At 43.9% G+C, this 19,117-nt stretch overlaps 2 protein-coding genes across 5 annotated transcripts in view; one reads left to right on the top strand and one right to left on the bottom strand.

The window, feature by feature from the left end:
* sae1 (SUMO1 activating enzyme subunit 1) overlaps positions 1-4,522 on the top strand; it is a 15,404-nt gene extending 10,882 nt beyond the window's left edge. For 3 of the 4 annotated variants that reach the window (XM_023966767.2, XM_070434071.1, XM_023966766.2), the window contains exons 8-9: positions 1,429-1,498; positions 4,102-4,522. In XM_023966767.2, the coding sequence (XP_023822535.1) occupies positions 1,429-1,498; positions 4,102-4,194 (163 nt within the window). In that variant the 3' untranslated portion in view covers positions 4,195-4,522. Of the gene's footprint in view, positions 1-1,013; positions 1,159-1,428; positions 1,499-4,101 lie in introns of all 4 variants that reach the window. The other variant, XM_023966768.2, reaches the window with a different exon arrangement.
* Positions 4,523-6,603: 2,081 nt separating this feature from the next.
* bbc3 (BCL2 binding component 3) lies at positions 6,604-18,634 on the bottom strand. Its single transcript, XM_070434072.1, has 4 exons — positions 18,237-18,634; positions 15,381-15,654; positions 12,331-12,536; positions 6,604-9,136 (listed from the first exon to the last, which is right to left on the bottom strand). The coding sequence occupies exons 2-4, from the start codon at positions 15,640-15,642 to the stop codon at positions 9,041-9,043; spliced, it is 564 nt and encodes a 187-aa protein (XP_070290173.1). The 5' UTR covers positions 15,643-15,654; positions 18,237-18,634; the 3' UTR covers positions 6,604-9,040.
* Positions 18,635-19,117: the final 483 nt, after the last annotated feature.

The raw sequence follows: 19,117 nt of genomic DNA, 5'->3' as shown, positions 1-19,117 counted from the left end.
GGGGGGGGGGGGTTAGCCTACTGTATTAAACCGTAACACCTCCAGAGGAATGGAAGGCAGCGCAGGCGTGGGGGGCACAGGACGGTTTTCCTTCAACTTTGATTTAGTTAATGTCATTTGAATGTGTTGTTTTTGCTTCATCCCTGTTTGAATTTGATCAAGAATGTCATTTCTACTCATTTAAGACAATGTTTACTGGTCTACTTTGCACAGATGTCTTTGTACGCTTACATATTGTGTTAGTCCGTGCCAGGTTTTGAGAATTCTGTGATGTTTAGTTGATGGTGATTGATGTTGGGTTTTACGCGTGTGAGCGCGTGTGTGTGAGCGCGTGTGTGTGCTCGCGTGCGTGCGTGTGTGTGTGCGAGCGAGGTGTCAGTCTGGTGGAAATATCCGTGGGCGGACTGGGCTCCATGATGTGATTGATGGACAGCTAAAAAGAGGATGTTATGACACCTGTTTTAACACTGAGTGGGTGAGGAGAGCTGCCAGCCTTAAATGGGGGTTTAGAGCCAAAAACATCTCAGTGGCAATGGTACGTCCATCTCTTGTTTATTATTTGCCTTTTAGTAATAGTCAGACTCCAAACCACATCCTCCTCATTTTGACACATCTGCCCACGGTCTCGCACAGGATGGGTGTAGTACTAGTGGTGCGTGCTGACAGGACAAGGACAAGAGTCATAGATGTCTGATCACGGCCTTGTCAAACTGATCAAAAACTGCTATTTTTTCACAGGATCAGTATTTAATTGGAAGTTTGTGTGCRCACTTTTTTTCTGTGAGTGGAAGTGAAGCTAGCCGGCCAGTGTCATTCCAGCAAGTGATAGAATGACAMCCCCACTGACATTTCCTTAGTAACATATTCTGTGTTGGGTGGAAAACATAGCTCAGTATATGTAGCAACTTAACCCATAAAATCAGAGCTTCTTCTGTGTCTATGGTTTCCTGCACTTATCCAACACTCGTCCTGTTGTTCACACTTGCTCTATGTTCCTCGCTTCTCTCCCACAGTACTGCTGAAGTTCCGTACAGACAAAGGTCGCGACCCCCACCCAGAAAGCTTTGAGGCAGACGCCACGCTCCTGAGACAGATCCGGGATGATGTCCTGGAGGCCATGGGGCTGAGTAGCGAGCTTCTGCCTCACGACTTTGTCAGGTGACTGGCTCAATTCAACCCAGATTTCACCACATGGTGCATCACTTGACAGCCATTCACATATTTAGTTGGACTCTTAGTAATATGTTTGTAGGGGACTGTTGTATCTGCCAGTGATGGTAGTTCTTAGATATATCAAAGAATCTGTGACTGACTGCTCCATTCTGAGCTATTTCAGATTTTCAGAGTTAAGACAATTGTTAATTCATCCTTATGAACTCCAGAGTTTGTGTATTTCTGTTTGACAGTCATGTTTTGTGTTGTCATCAGCTACTGCTTCTCTGAGATGGCCCCTGTGTGTGCTGTGGTGGGAGGAGTGCTGGGACAGGAGGTTGTCAAGGTTGGTTGTCAAGTTTATGTATTATAATTTTTTTGTTCATTGACTTTCCATTAGTTGCTGTAACTTTAAATCATTCATACTAGAGGTCGACCGATTTTATGATTTTTCAACACCGATAYCGATTATTGGAGGACCAAAAAAAGCCGATACCGATTAATTGGCCTATTTATTTATTTATTTGTAATAATGACAATTACAACAATACTGAATTAACACTTATTTCAACTTAATATAATACATCAATCAAATCAATTTAGCCTCAAATAAATAATGAAACATGTTCAATTTGGTTTAAATAATGCAAAAAAAAGTGTTGAAGAAAGTAAAAGTGCAATATGTGCCATGTAAAAAAGCTAACGTTTAAGTTCCTTGCTCAACATGAGAACATATGAAAGCTTGTGGTTTCTTTTAACATGTGTCTTCAATATTCCCAGTTAAGAAGTTTTAGGTTGAGGTTATTATAGGAATTGTAGGACTATTTCTCTCTTTACCATTTGTATTTCATATACCTTTGACTATTGGATGTTCTTATAGGCACTTTAGTATTGCCAGTGTAACAGTATAGCTTCCRTCCCTCTCCTCGCCTCTACCTGGGCTCGAACCAGGAACACATCGACAACAGCCACCCTCGAAGCATCGTTACCCATCGCTCCACAAAAGCCTTGCAGAGCAAGGGGAACAACTACTCCAAGTCTCAGAGCGAGTGACGTCACCATTTGAAACGCTATTAGCGCGCACCCCGCTAACTAGCTAGCCATTTCACATCAGTTACACCAGCCTAATCTCGGGAGTTGATAGGCTTGAAGTCATAAACAGCTCAATGCTTGAAGCACAGCGAAGAGCTGCTGGCAAATGCACGAAAGTGCTGTTTGTTTGAATGAATGCTTACGAGCCTGCTGGTGCCTACCATCGCTCAGTCAGACTGCTCTATCAAATATCAAATCATAGACTTAATTATAATAAACACAGAAATACGAGCCTTTGGTCATTAATATGGTCGAATCCGGAAACTATCATTTCGAAAACAAAACGTTTATTCTTTCAGTGAAATACGGAACTGTTCTGTATTTTATCTAACGGATGGCATCCATAAGTCTAAATATTGCTGTTACATTGTACAACCTTCAATGTTATGTCATAATTATTAAAATTCTGGCAAATTAATTACGGTCTTTGTTAGGAATAAATGGACTTCACACAGTTCGCAACGAGACAGGCGGCCCAAACTGCTGCATATACCCTGACTGCTTGCACGGAAAACAAGAGAAGTGACACAATTTCCCTAGTTATAAGAAATTMATGTTAGCAGGCAATATTAACTAAATATGCAGGTTTAAAAATCTATACTTGTGTATTGATTTTAAGAAAGGCATTGATGTTTATGGTTAGGTACACATTGGTGCAACGACAGTGCTTTTTTCGCGAATGCGCTTGTTAAATCATCACCCGTTTGGCGAAGTAGGCTGTGATTCGATGAGAAATTAACAGGCACCGCATCAATTATATGCAACGTAGGACACGCTAGATAAACTAGTAATTTCATCAACCATGTGTAGTTAACTCATGATTATGTTAAGATTGATTGTTTTTTATAAGATAAGTTTAATGCTAGCTAGCACCTTACCTTGGCTCCTTGCTGCCCTCGCGTAACAGGTAGTCAGCCTGCCACGCAGGCTCCTCGTGGAGTGCAATGAAAGGCAGGTGGTTAGAGCGTTGGACTAGTAACCGGAAGGTTGCAAAAACGAATCCCCGAGCTGACAAGGTAAAAATCTGTCGTTCTGCCCCTGAACAAGGCAGTTAACCCACCGTTCCTAGGCCGTCATTGAAAATAAGAATGTGTTCTTAACTRTCTTGCCTAGTTAAATAAAGGTGTAAAAAAAAAACGGCCACAATCGGTGTCCAAAAATACTGATTACCGATTGTTATGAAAACTTKAAATCGGCCCTAATTAATCGTCCATTCCGATTAATCGGTCGACCTCTAATTCATACTCTACTGGCTCTAAACTAGTGTGAAAAACCACACATCAGACTGTCTGCACCACATTTACTGTTGTGCAGCTTTCACTGGGGAGAAAGATAGCATGTTATATTTTGGGGAGGCAGAAAGCTAACCACTTGACAGCAGGCCGCTCCACTTGATTCTGGGTCCAATCCAGAAATACCCACTGATATGTTTCAGTCCTGTGGGGCTTTTGGGGAGATGTAGGGGACCAGTGTGTCTCTTTGGTGTGGCTGTTTTAGATATGGGAAGTGTCACAGTCCTACCTGTGTTTGAGAGTTGAGGAAGCCAGGTAACGTCAGTCAGTACAGAACAACCGCTCAGCGGGATTATAGCACTGCGCCAGGCTGTCTGATGTAATGATGAAACCGGATGAAACTGCCTGCAACCGGCAGACATCGCACTGGGTGAAGTCAAGCGATCACCGATCACACAGCAGACCCCACRCTCACGCAGTGGAGCGGACACTAGAGTACACCCCATGTGTCCAATGCAGGGAAAGCTGCTGAAGCTCCCACAGCAAAGCTATTGTGGGTTTAGTTTGAGAGATGGTGAGGTAGTGTGTGTGTGGTTGGTATTAACGTCACTGTGTGTTTCTACAGGCTCTTTCCCAGAGAGACGCACCACACAAGAACTTCTTYTTCTTTGACGGTATGAAGGGCAGCGGGGTAGTGGACTACTTTGGCCCAAAGTGATCGACCATATTCCCACCAAAGGAGGGAGAGGTGTGTGCATAGGACAATGAGGCCTACACTCACATACGCAGTAACAGTTTTGAGTTTAGTTATTCATTTTTTTCCAGTCAAAAGACTATTTATCACCTCAGCTGAAAGTTTAAGTGTTTCAATAGGCGGAAAGGATTTGTCATTGTACATATTCTCTTTTTCATACCTACACACACCCCTACTAGACGGTTTTTGCAGCATACCTGTTGGGATTTCATTTTTTGGAGGGCTGATAAACCATCCATTYGTTTCAAGCACACAGTTTTTACATTTTGTAATAAAAATATTGTGAACCAAATTAGTCTGAGGGGTTATTTGGAAATTCTAAGTAGTGACAGTGTTGTAAAAAGTACCCAATTGTCATGCTTGAGTAAAAGTAAAGATTTCTTAAYAGAAAATKATTCCAGTGAAAATCACCCAGTAAWATACTTCTTGAGTAAAAGTATTTGGTTTTAAATATAAGTATAAAAAGTAATTGTAATTGCTAAAATATACTTAAGTATCAAAAGTAGAAGGAAACGTATAAATCATTCTTGTTTTTTTTTTTATAATTACGGATAGCCAGAGGCACACTTCAACACTCAGACATAATTTACAAGCGAAGCATCTGTTTAGTGAGTCCGCCAGATCAGAGGAAATGGGGATGACCGTGGATGTTCTCTTGATAAGTGTAAATTGGAAAATGTTCCTAACCTACTAAGCATTCAAAATGTAATGAGTACTTTTGGGTGTCAGGGAAAATGTATGGAGTAAAAAGTGCATTATTGTCTTTAGGAATGTAGTGAAGTAAAAGTTGTAAAAAATATAACTAGAAAAGTGAACTACAGGTATCCCAAAAAACTACTTAAATAGTACTTTAAAGTATTTTTACTTAAGTAGTTTATACCACTGAGTAGTGACATTGAATGACTCGATGGTTGTGTAGCAGTGGGTCATATAGGTTCAAATGAGTGGATATGTGGCCTGGTGTTAAGTGCATGATGTCATGCCACGTGGGTGAAAGAGCAGGTATCAGTGCCCTGCAGCGGCAAAACAAAGGGACTGTTTCAGGAGCTTCCAAGAAATGCCAAACAGGCCAATAATGAGCAGGGTAGTTTCCTCTTCGGTCACCCAAACACGGGATCTCTCCCTCCATCATCGGCAGGTGGATGGACCGGTAGAACTGGTCTAGCAGGTACTATAGGTAGGTACATGGAGGGAGTGGCAACCCCCTACACAGAGGGCCCCATGTACATTATTATTATTATTATATATTGACATTTGACTGACTTATCATTTACATTTGGTATTTAGCAGACCATATTATCCAAAGCGACGTACAGTAGTGAGTGCATACATTTTGTTTTTTTAATACTGGTCCCCCATGAGAATCGAACCCACAACCTCAAGCGCCATGCTCTACCAAATGAGACACACATGAAATATCTAGGCATTTTGAAAGTGTATTTTACTTGGCTGTGTGGACTACTATTTTCTGCATTTAATGCCCTTGCGAGAAATGACCATGTGTATGGTGAAACTGTCAATGTAAAGGATGTTTTTTTTCTCAAATGTTTTTGTCCTTAACCATGAAACTGCAGAGAAGTATCTTCTCAACCCAGAGGGACAAAGCAGCATGATATTCCACATAGTTTGTGTTTGTTTGTGTATCTGTTTGTGAGTTATTGAAGGGAGAAAAAGCACCTTGGCACCTTGGTGGAAAATAAATGTCTTGTTTTTCGCCTGCAGAGGGAATTTGTGGAAAGGAAAACAGCCAGAGCCTTGAAATGAAACCCATGACTGATTAAGCCCCATAAGGAGTCACTGCTCTTTTCCTGGGATTAAGAAAAAGCAGGATTTATTACGGACATCGCTTTAAGCCCATCCTTTTAATTAAAGCACGTCTCTTATCTCCTCTCCCTGACCAACCCACTAATCCCCCCCCCCCCTCTACCACTCACCAAAAAAAGCTACCCCCTCCGGCACTGGTCATTCATTTTGTAAAGACTGAGCAGCAAAGATCCAAGCGGTCGCTCCCGACACCAATCACAATGGGGACCTCATTCTGCCGCTGACGCGTAGAGATTCAATTGGTTCATATATGGCACAGAGTGCAGGTGAGGACCTCTGGCCCAGATGTTATCTTTTGACTCATTGCAACGGGGGTCAGGGWCTTATTCATTATAAGTAGGTGTCGTTCTTGTTTTTGAGACCATATGCAATCCAGACCATGTTTAGAACCACGAGAACAACAAAGCCTTCCTGAATAGAGGACATAGCCTACAGTTCAACAATCTCGAAACATTCCTACGTAATATCATTAGCAGCCAGCATCATTTTGACTGCACTGGGCCTTTAATAAATCTGATAATCTTACAAAGAAATACAAGCCAAAACAAGTAAATATTTAATGTCTTTATTGTTAAAAAGGAAAAAAATCTGTACAAAAAATTCATGTAGAAAGTTCATTTAAAAAAAAGTCAAAAACAGCTCATTTACACYGCATGAAACTGAGATTGAGATTCCCACAAAAAATGCAGCGCTACTTTACAGCAGTGCCGTCSCTCTGTGAGAGTACATTGGAGAACGGAACCACAAGAAGTCACATAGTCGCCACAGGAAGTGGACCACGCCACGGCACACACCACAGGATGTCATGAGGCTGTCACAGGAAATATACTGCACGTGCTCCGAACGCTATGGGGACGCCCAGTTTCCCACAGAAAAAAAGGTGCTTGGGTATTCTCACAGGTTCTTTGTTTAAAGGTGTAATGACATTGCAAAAAGGGTCTCAAAAAAAWTTACCTGAACTGAAAACAAAGCATAGACAGCAGTAATGTTAAGGCCTTATAAGTGATACACTATGGCAACACAGAAGATAGGATGATCACAGTTGTATCCATCAGAACGTCTWTTTCAGGTTTACATGGCAAGTTGGGACTGTGTTAACCTCTTGAGTTCAAGGTTAAAACTGTTGGCTTCAGTGAAGGCTCAGTTTCTCCCACTTGGCATGCAAACGTTCTCAACTGATTTCAATCACTACATTGCTTGTTGTTGTGACCTCTTTCTAGACATTTGGACACACGTTGTTCCTCTTTGTAATGCTTTGGATTGATAGGGACAGTTGTTGGTTCACAAAAATGGTTTGTGTTTCTTAAAAGCTCTGCTTTCCTGGACGCTTTGAAATAAAACTTTGTKTACAAACTGACTATGGAAACTTTTCAATGGAATGCCTTTGCAAAGACAGATATCAATGCTCTAACACAGTTGACGGTTCACACTTCGTGTAACTGGGGATGAACTGACTGGTCAAGTTATCCCAGTCTACTGTCAGATATTTATCTTTAAGCTTATTCAATCCTCATTTTATGGGTTCTTGGCTTTCAAATACATTTAGAAATCGTTTTTTTATTAGGAATGAAAAGAAAAAAGAACTTATTTCACACAAAAAAAGTAAATACAAATTGTATTTTTGAAAACRAAACAAAATGCTACAAAACGTGSTTACCGTCAAAATAAACAAAGGTCTTCAGTTTCTTCTCCCAAACTACAATACATGTATTATACAATTGAGGGGCAATTTGATTATAATTTTGTAATCTTTAGTAATCATGAAAAGATAAACATCCAAGTCATGTTTTAACCAGAAATACCATCTCAAATCCACTGGATTTAAATACACTAACTGCTTCCAACTGTTGATCCAAAGACAAAAACAACTGCACACGTGGCAGATTTCAAACACAAACAGTACAATTTAAGTACGTTTAAAGCTAATTGAATCTCATCCAATGATAACAGGTCTTCACGATGGCTTGTTACTGGCTCCTCCTATCCACCTCCAAACCAAACCACCATCTCCCAAAACAAATATATACAAACAATTTAACACGGGTAATAATAGTGGGATTGTCCGACAGTGCTACTGCTCAACTCAGAGCCTCCAATAGAGGTGATGGTCTGGTAACTGGCTCATGTAGTGTTCAGTGTTCTGTGTGTGTGTGTGTGTGTGTCTCAACCACTGCTCCATCCAGGGTCCCACACACCAACCACTGATTGTCCTGGTGATGGGAGCGATAGAAAGGCACAGAAAGGTCAATGAAATGTATTCAGATTTGAAGGGAAGAGTAGCATACATATCAATTTATATACACCACTACACTCTTAGGAAAAAAAGGTTCTACYTGGAACCAAAAAGGGTTCTYCTATGGGGACAGCCGAATAACCCTTTTGGAACCGTTTTTACTAAGAGTGTACTGGCATTGTTTACCAAGTCAAGTTGGTCCTGTCTGAAACTATATGCCGACCTCTACAGCAGATCCCATATAGTATATCGCTATAACTTATCCCAGCAGTAAGCTTGGCTCATCCAGCGATATAAACTGATTAGTATTAGCCATAGTGTGACTTACAGGGGATTCTACACAGGCCCCTCAGTACCCGCATCAAGCCATGCTGTCGAGCAGTTGAATTGCTCATTCTACTGTACCATGACCTTAATTGGAAGAAGTTGTACACACACATACAGGAGCCATAGCCTCTCCGCCAGGTAAAGCCCTCACGTCATCASCACGCCACACATCAGCGTGCTTCACAGTTTACAAGGAAGGATAGGAACACACACAAGCCTACACGGTCTGGGAGACCAACCTGGGTCAGAATGCTTCATCAAGAGCTGTCCCAAAGAGAGATTGAAAAATATATATATATATACACAAGATGTACAAAAGAGACTAAACAAAAGGGGTTCGTCCGTTCCAGCGGACTGAGTCCATTCTGAAGCAGTCTGTGATTGGTCCAGTAGGGAGCTCCGGCGTGTCCAATCCCTAGGGTCAGTCTATCTCAGTCGGTACAGAATGCTGAGGGTATCCGAGAGGAAGTTGAGGACTCCTAGACATAGGCCTCTCCAGTCCTGCCGTTGGGGGATGCCACCCTGAGAGAGAGAGAGAGAGAGAGAGAGAGAGAGAGAGAGAGAGAGAGAGAGAAGGGAAATTAGTCCACAGCCCCAAAATAATTGTGTCTTTTACTGTTGGCCTTTCAGTCTTGACGCTTGTTCAAATGAACATTTGTGGACAAAGTGACCTTGGCAATCCATGGATATAATGACGAGTCTGAGTCCGAGACAGTAAATAAGGGATAGAGGTTACATTGTTGATGATTGCAGTGTAACACCACATGAACATAATGACCTAACACTGAACTGACTTAGCTCTCAAGATATATATTTAGAATAGCTTGGGTCTTTACAAACATCCGCAATTTCACCAAGAGATGAATTTAGAAATGCCATAAGATAGCATCCACTGTACTCTGCTTTAAGAGAACGTCTATATCATAATGATAGGATGTTGTGGCTTTGTGCAACCACTATTACACAGTTTATTACTTTCCAGATTCTATACTTTTTAATGGCTTTAATATCCACTTGCTGKAACAGCTGAGATGTTATCGCGTGCGAGTCTGTGAGTACATCTGTGTGGGTGTGTCTGTCTGTGTGTATACGGTGCACCTGGGTGGAGTTAGGCAGTCTCAGAAAGACACTGTCTGCTAAACAGAGCAAGGAGAGGTGACACATCGCCCGTTAACAGCAGCTTTGAGTCACTCACTAAAAATAACCCCGCTCTTTAGTAGGAGAGAGAGAGGTGAAAAAGAGAAGACGAGAGAGTGTGTGTGAATGTGGAAAGAGACAGAGAGAAGTGGTGAAAACCAGACACTGACAGACAGAGAGAAGTAATGAAAACCAGACACTGACAGACAGAGAGATGCTAGCAGAGAGCTTAAATACACAAAGAAATAGAGGAGAGAGTACAGCTTCAGGACTCAGAGAGAGGGAGGGGAGAAAAGAGAGGAGAGATACGCTCCAGACTCAGAGACGGAAGAGGGAGAAAGACGAGGAGAGAGTCTACAGCTCAGACTCAGAGAGAGAGCGAGAAAGAGAGGAGAGAGTTACAGCTCAGACTCAGAGAGAGAGGGAGAAAGAGAGGAGATACAGCTCAGACTCAGAGAGAGAGGGAGGAGAGAAGAGAGAGAGATGGTACAGCTCACTCAGAGAGAGAGGAGGGAGAAAGAGAGGAGAGAGGTTACAGCTCAGACTCAGAGAGATGAGAGGGAGGGAGAAAGAGAGGAGAGAAGATAACAGCTCAGACTGACGGAGAGAGAGGGAGGGAGAAAGAGAGAGAGGTCACAGCTCACTCAGGATGTGAGAGGGAGGGACGCAAAGAGAGAGAGTTACAGCTCAGACTCGCGAGAGAGAGGAAGGGAAAAAGAGAGGAGAGAGTTACAGCTCAGACTCAGAAGAGAAGAAGAGCAGAGAGTTCAATAATCGAGAGGGAAAGAGAGGGTACAGCACTCAGGAGAGGGGGAGGGAGAAAGAGAGTGAGAGAGTACAGCTCGACTCAAGAGAGAGGTGAGGAGAAAGAGAGGAGAGCATTAAATCAGAACATCAAGAGAGAGGGAGGGAAAAGAGGAGAGAGGTACAATCAGACTCAATAGATGAGACGGGAGGAGAAAGAGGAGATGGAGGTACAAGCTCAACTCAGAGAGAGAGGAGAAAGAAAGAGAGAGAGATACAGCTCAGACTCAGAAGAGAGAAGAGGAGAGCTACGCAGACTCAAAGAGGGAGGAGAAAGAAGAGAGGTACAGCTCACTCAGAGAGGGCGGAGGAGAAGAAGTATGGAGAGAGTTACCAGCTCACTCAGAGACGAGAGGGGAGGGAGAAGAGAGGAGGAAATACAGCTCAGGACTCAGAAAGAGATGGAATGATACAGGTCAGACTCAGAGAGGGGGACGGAGAAAGAAGGAGGAGATACAGCTCAGACCCAGAGAGGGGAGGGAGAAAGAGAGGATAAGTGACAGCTCAGACTCAGAGAGAGAGGGAGGGAGAAAGAGAGGAGAGTAGAAAGAGAGGAGAGAGTTACAGCTCAGACTCAGAGAGAGAAGGAGGGAGAAAGAGAGGGAGAGTTACCAGCTCAGACTCAGAGAGAGAAGGAGGGAGAAAGCGAGAGAGGTACAGCTCACTCATAGAGGGGAGGCGAGAAAGAGGAGGAGAGATACAGCTCAGACTCAGAGAGGGGGAGGGAGAAAGAGAGGAGAGATTACAGCTCAGACTCAAGAGAGAGGGAGGGAGAAAGAAGGAGAGATACAGCTCAGACTCAGAGAAGGGGAGAAAGAGAGGGAGAGATACAGGCTCAGACTCAGAGAAGGGGAGGGAGAAAGAGAGGAGAGGTTGAGAGGTGGGGAGAGAGAAAAACAGAGTAGAGGAGGACACAGGGTAAGAGAAGATAGAGAACCACTGACCACACAGAGAAAGAGGGGCACAGTAGGAGAGGTCACGACACAAGATACAGAGGAAAAAAGCCCTGAACAAGAGAAACAGTAGAGTGGTGGTGAGTGARTGTGTGAGTGTTTGTAGTGGACTATGACCCTCACGTGCCTGTGGTTTAGTCACCATCCCCAACCCCCACCCCCTCCTAAGCAGGCCTTTTGTTGTTACTCGCGCTAAGGAAGTCCTTTTAGCTCGCCTGCCTGTAAACAACGTTTCCCAAAAGCCCCTGTCCTTCCACTGTTACAAGACAGCAGGGCAAGAGCCAGTTTAACCAGGGTAAACAAAACATTGTCAACCTGATCCACAGACCAAGGGCTTTATTATACTGGAATAAACTTGACAGTTTATTATGTGTGTGTGTGTGTGTGCGCGAGCGTTTGTGTCTGCGTCTACGTGTGTGTGCACGCGGAAAGGGAATGTTCGGCTCGGCAGAGGCATGTGAGTGAGTGAGCGCTGGAGTAGGGTGACGTCAGCCGTGTTTGTCTGCAGAGGGGGAGGCAGGTTGCCGGGGGGGGGGGATTAGCCTGTGTTTACCCCTGCGGCTGCCTCACTGACTGGCTCCTCACGCGATACAGCCCAGCAGGGGGAGGGAGGGAGGACGGGGGAGGGGGAAGGGCAACTGGAAACTGAACTTCAGTCACAACACTCCCAGCTCATGGATATCAGATTGATCCATTTACACACCACTGGCACACACACACACACCRACTTACACATGCACATTTAAATTGAAAACACCTCTACACATTTATCAGAACTCACCAAACAATACACCATCTCATAAACGGATCATTCGTCCTTACCATTCTCTGGAGGATCGTAGCGTTCAAATCGTCGCCGATTCTCTTGAGCTGGTTGGCCACTAATTCCACCACCTCGTCGTCCAACCGCGGGTCCGCTACTCCAGGGGCTCTGTGCTGGGGAGAAGCCTGRGGAGAGCGCTCTCTCTGGRGCAGCAGGTCAGGCAGGGGATCCCTGGCTGTGGTGTCCTGGAGCTCTCTGTCTGGGTCTGGGGAGAAAGAACAACACTCGTGCCATTACTGCCTCWGGCAGACAGCTGGACYTCCRTAGCCCACCACGACCATCTCTGAAACACAACATCAACTAGACTATATCAAAGGCAGCGCAGACCAGGCTGAATCAGGTCACATTTCGGTAGCAGGCAGATTGTGGGTAGCCTGCCGGCACATAAAACATGTCTCCTGTATATTGTTGTTTGTCTAGTAACAAGAATATGATCCAAAACATCCCCTCCGTCACCCCAAAATGCGATGCCCCCCGTCCTCACTTCTCTGGCTCCATAAGAGTCTTAGGTGTCTAGAGACAAGCATGTCGTCTGGTCTAAACCATATAGGCTACACACTTAATGGTGGCTAGGCTGCTTAGCAACACAGAGCCATTGTTTATTGGGTAAACATGTACCCCCCCTCCCCTGCCCCCCCAAAGCACAGCTCTTTTGAAAGTCAAACTAACAATGCAAACCCCCCCCCACCACCCCTGTCAGACTGTTCAGACTGTTTTTAAATCTTGGGGGTTGCCGCCGTCAACCCTGTATTTTCCCCTTCAAAGTTAGAATGTAATCTCTTAATCTGCTTAATAAATCTAGAATACGTGTGTCTGTGTATTACAGTGTTTGTTGAAAGGGGGAACTCCTGTCTACTCTGTATAGATTCAGAATAGGATAAACGCCTATAAAAATGCAATTTTATTACCCTCTGATTACTGCAGCGCAAACCGACGACACTGAAAGTACTGTGCGCATCACTGCCACTGCCGACTGCCATCGAGAAAATACATTTAAATCAAGTCAAGTCAAGTTTATTTGTCATATGCACAGTATACACGGGTGTACATAGTACAATGAAATGCTTTAGTGACCTTATACAAACTGTTGCGCTGTGTCAAGATTCGAAGACACTTCAAATTAAGTGGAGGGGGAAAAACTCTGTGCATCCTATGAACGGGTTCCGTCCAATTTCCTCCCAAACCCCACTGTGTTTGTTCACAACCCTGACAGAGAGCTCCACAGGAAGCAAGGCTCCTGGCTACAGCGGGATTTGTGTCGCTGTCATGAGTATTTTCTGATCCTTAAGATGCAGGTGACTAGACAGCGAGAGGAGAGAGAGAGACAGACAGAGAGAGAGCGAACGGAGCCTGACAGAGAGCTCCACAGGAAGCAAGGCTCCTGGCAGCAGCGGGATTTGAGTCGCTGTCATGAGTATTTTCTGAGAGCAGTGCCGACGCTTCGAGAGAATGAGTTGAGAGTACGCATCGTGAGAGCGAAGAAGAGAGGAGAGAGAGAGAGATAGAGAGAGACCTCGCTCTCCTCCTCCTCCCTCCCACCCCACCCCCTCTCGCCGACCGTACCAGTCGAGGTAGAACACGAGGATCCACTCTGGCGTGTTGCCCAGTTCGGTAACTAATAAGATAGGTGCTCCACAGATGGAATCAAGCCATTGGTGACGGATTCAGCTAGGCTGGGCATAGGGTGGACAGGCGTGGGGGCGGCGGTGGGACAGTTCTGCCCCGGGACTGGGGAAGAGGCAGTGAGAGACAGAGAGCTGCAAAGGTGGGAAACACAAGGAAGGGGAGCGGCTGAAAGAGGGATTACAGAGGAAACAGAAATGGTCGAGTAGAAACAGCGGCGGGTCTAACAGAAGGAARCGGGGAGAGAGAGGGTAGGTTATGCCTCTAACCAAGGAGGGGAACAGACTGCTCTCTCTATGGGAAGCCGTGAGCAGGGGACAAGTCTCGACATGCCCCAGCCACAGCATTTGACTTACAGGCAGAAAGTGAGAGCACCAGAGAGAGAGATACTATTCCAAACTATTCCTTTCAGTTGCAAAGCCACGTGCTCAAAATGCTTCCCTCGCCTCCTAAGTAGCTCCGTAGCCCAAAGCCTGCAGTCCTAAAATCMTCACATGCACACCAATACCACACCACACCAGTACAACCCTGAACTCTTCTCTGACAAGTTTCAGAGAAATAGCCTAATCCACACTTACCATTGCAATAAATTACCGTGACAATACCCCACATACTGTAGCTTGTGTCCGTTAAAACATAGGCTAAACTTTCCACTCCTGTCAATGRACGTGAAGCTCCTATTCGAGATGCAATACTCTGACTGCCTTCTTCCAGGCCCCTCCCTCATTGGTTTCCATCTCAATTGTTTAGGTTTGTTTACTCTTTCACAAGCATGGACACAGCAGATCAAACTGTGTGCATAAAACAGCAGCAAATGTGTAACATTCGGTTGAGAGCTTTCTATCTGGGTTCCAAGGGCAAGCTTCTTAGGTTATACTAAAGGCAATCTAGGTAAAGCATCAATAGGTTAAGGCTATATAAGGGAGGATGCTTTAAAGGGCGCATTTTCTGCACTGCTTGTATTTACATCCTAAGGTGATGACAACAGTTTTTTGACTACTAGCCTACCCATTTCTACTTGGTGGAAAATTAACAGGTGAGGAACTTCACTTAGATGTACAAGCATCAATGAGTCTTCCAAGTACAATAACAATCACAGTGAAGTCTATTGCTTCACATGCAAAATGCATCTCTATTTCATCAACTTTCCTTTTCGATCGACTCACACATTCCATCACACAGTTGAGTGGGGAACTTTCCCATCCAATGCCACTGCACTGGCATGTGAGCATGATGTCCTTTGATGCTAGTATTTCCTCATAGCAGTAAGCTATTCACAGCTACCACTTGTAATCCTATTCTAACATGACCATGGTTTCTGCCTCAGTGGCTTACCATTTAGGCCTATGCCTAAGAACTCTGTATTAGCAGCAACACACACTACATGAAACATCACAGTATCCRGCAACTAGTAGTAATAACCTACCTGTGCTTGCTCTTGTGGTGGTGTCCAGTGGATGGGCACTGGGGGGTGGGGAGGCTTCTCTCTGAGGCTGGGGGGGCGGAGAGCCCTGCCTGGGCTGGGTGTCCATGTTGGGGAGCAGTTGGCAGGACTGGGGGTATGCAGCCTGGAGAGGGTTGTTGCTGCCACCCGGCCAGGTGTCTGGCCGCTGGACCTCCATRCGGCAGCTGTGTTGTCTGCCACGGCCATGRTGGTCCMCTCCACTCTCCGTCTGGGGGCGGGCCATACCAGGTGCAGTCTGTTGATGTTTACAAATGCATAACAAAATTGTAATAGACATTGACTGATTGCCCCTTTTACAAACCGTTGTCACCTGGTTACTATGAGCGGTGAATGTTTGTGTGTAAAGGCATTAAGCTGTAAGATAAGGCATCAACATTCTAAATGATCATTCTAGCTCCAAGGTTTGCCAAAGTATACATCGTCTGGTCTTTCGCCTCCCAACGTAAATAGCGTAGCCAGCAATACACTCCTATGGCAAATGTGTTGTGTACAGCRTTCAGCCAATCAGGTTGCACCTGTCTGTTTTTTACCCCTGCTGTACACAATGTCCAGAAGTGGCTGGCCACCCTAGCATGGTAGTGGAAAATTGTGTTTCTGTGGGGGGGTTCGGCGGCACTCCCATTAAATGGAGTTGAGGAAACCGACGCCTTTGCAGCCTGATAAGAGGATGTTTATGTATGAACCGGTCACTGGGGACATGAGTGTATTACCAGCTGGGCTGATTGCTTTGAATGGAGGTAATACCAATGATTTATATATACACTAGATGACTGATAGGGTGCGCTGTGTTAAAGCCACCATGTCTCCATCTTGGCACTCCCACACCATTGTAATAATATATTTTGGAAGATATAGAAATGCATTTATTAATGTCTACATTCGTTTTTGCCACATGTATTCTATTACATACACCTTAATGCATACTTTAAATTATATTAAGTGAGCTAAATATAAACACAAAAAATAAATATAATAATTTTCCTTAAAATWTAATTTTTTCGAGATGACTAATGTTACTGGCTCTACTACAACAAAAAAGTTAAATAGATGTAATTTTGTTTTGATGCATTTAATTGAAATACTSTAGAATTCCATTCATTCCTACAGACTGTGGCGTGTATTCRCAGATGCCAAGGGAAGGCATGCTTCACCCAAAAATGTCCAAAGAAAAAAGATAAAAACATCTCTCTGTCTTCATAATTTTCCTTCAATCCGCAAGAGGTTGACTGTATCTCACCAGAGAAAGCATCTGAGCAAGTGAAACAGCGCCMCTCTGTCTCTGTATGTGTTGGCCATCTATCTGATTCTGTCTGGTCATAAAGAGTATGACATTGTTATARAGCAAACAACGCAATTATCACAACACATAGGTTTTAATAAATKATGGCTTTTTTTCTGACTTGGTTTCACCAGTGATTTTTACCCATGCACTGCTACTGATGGAGGCCTGCTCCTACTGGGGAGTGCCAATATGGCCGACCTGTGTCTTCAAAGCCTCTCAATGACCAATACATAGGATCAGCAACCCAGGGTTTATATACATCATTGGGTATGACACCACGTCAGAAATGCAGAGCTGGAAATTTCTCAGAACCATATATCAAGCAACATTTTACATTAAATTGGGTTTAAAGGTATAAGCTTAAAATACCTTGTTCCACGGGAAATATAGGTTGCCTTAGCATATATATATGTATGTTTTCAAACAGTGACCCAAGGGTGGGCTACCTCTCAAAACATTGTTTTTTTCCCTCCTTCCTCGACAGACAGTTTGACCTACCAACCCATGTGTTATGTGGCCGCTAGATGGCAGCCGCTACGCCCTCGTGAGCGCGACGGTTGTTTATAAACAAATCCAGCAGCCGATTGACACGCGCTCCTTCACGCTACAGCGCGCGCCAAACTCTGTCAGTGGTAACACAAAAAAAAATTGTCCGCTTGTCATCCTCACTATTGCAACGCTTGATATACTTTTTTGCTCAACTAATACATGTATTTACGTTGCAACACGCAAATCGTATCATTCCTATCTGACTCAAAATACATAAAACGTTTCACACGGAAATGATGAAGTATGGAAAAGAAACATTGAAGGTGGATTGTGATTGCGCAGGAGAAACAGTTCCACGCAACATGGGTCTGCCTCGGTCTAAACTTGTTGAAATACTGCCTGTGACTGTCATGTAATTGAAGATGAAAAAAACGCTCAACATGGAATAAAGAATATGTGAATTCCATATCTCTAAGTTGAACGTAGAAATGCATCACTGGGCTTCTGTCATATGTTATCTTATCTGTTCCTCTCCTCCACACAACCACTAAAGTTCACACATCAAACTCATGACAGCCAAGTGTGTAAAACAAGACACCACACACGATTTTGCGAAAGCAGCAACCAACAAGAAGATGCCACTTGAATATCACACCAACACACTTTTTACATTACAGGAAAACCCTTCCGTGCCGCTGACTTCTACCACTTCAATCATTTATTTTCAAAATATTATGAAATAGCTACAGTGATTGCGTCGAAAACTATCTTCTGAAACTACTACGATTACAATGTAGCATGCTAGCTATAATAGCCTAATTTGACGTGTCAAGTTATTTTGACAGCTAGCTAAATTCACAGCCGAAGAACCCTTTTAGGTTTTAGATAGCATATTTTTTTTCTAAGAGTGTGCTATAGCTAGCTAGCTATACATAACAGCTCTATCTTGATACGGTAGCTAACGTTAGCAGCCTGTCAAAAAATCCGCTGTGCTGTAGCCAAGTCCTGCAGCATCACCATTATATTTGCTAATTTTTAAGACTTACTTGATGTATCTGATGATTCGTGATTACTGTAAATCTGTCTGTAGTTGAGGCACTGTCGATTGCTTGTTGACATCAGAATATGTGTCCAACAGGCTGTTTGACTCGCGACTTGTCCTTGCGTTAGATGTTGAAGAAAGTCCACTTGTAGTTTGTGACATTCCACGTTTCCCACTACGATTGTCAAAACAGTCAGCACTAGTCTTCTTTTATTCCATGGAAATCGATGCTTATCCAACCCGTTTTCACGGAGCTATGGTCCAAATGTTGATTACAGGGGAGACTGTTTCATAGTGGTATCACTTTGCTTTCACTCCCGCGGTTGCCTGTTTCGCCACGCCCTCTCCACCATGCATGACAACATGTCCTGACATGCACCTCGACTAGAGAAATGCTGCTACTCTGTTTCAATACCCCGGACAAGACTATAAAGGAAGAAACAAAACACCTTCTTGCCCAACCCTGCCCCCTTCCCGCCCCTTTTGCTTTCCTGTGAGTTTACCACATCTGTTGCAGCTGTTGTGTTAACGGTAAACAAAGTCTGGTTGTATAGTAGCTGGTGCCTCGAGCCTATGGGTGCAAAAATCTGTAATACATTTTAGCCTGTTTTATGCATACATTGGATTGTCAACAGCATATCATTAAATCATCAGCAACAGCATCATTATCAATACATGTCTCTTTTGGTGTGTTGTGAAGTTGAGATGAGGTATGAGGACAATTGACTGTATATRACAAGGGTTCAAARTGCCTCTGCATTGCATGTTATAACCCGTTATACATGACATAATARGTTATAACCTCGTTATAACCATGGGCTGTAAATTACAATAACACAGACGCATACATGAACAATTGTAGAGTGGGCCTATTGAACAGTTGGT

This window comes from Salvelinus sp. IW2-2015, linkage group LG22, assembly GCF_002910315.2.
Source record: "Salvelinus sp. IW2-2015 linkage group LG22, ASM291031v2, whole genome shotgun sequence".
NCBI lineage: Eukaryota > Metazoa > Chordata > Actinopteri > Salmoniformes > Salmonidae > Salvelinus > Salvelinus sp. IW2-2015.
Note: the sequence above shows the minus strand (reverse complement) of the source record. Positions and strands in the feature narration are given on the sequence as shown.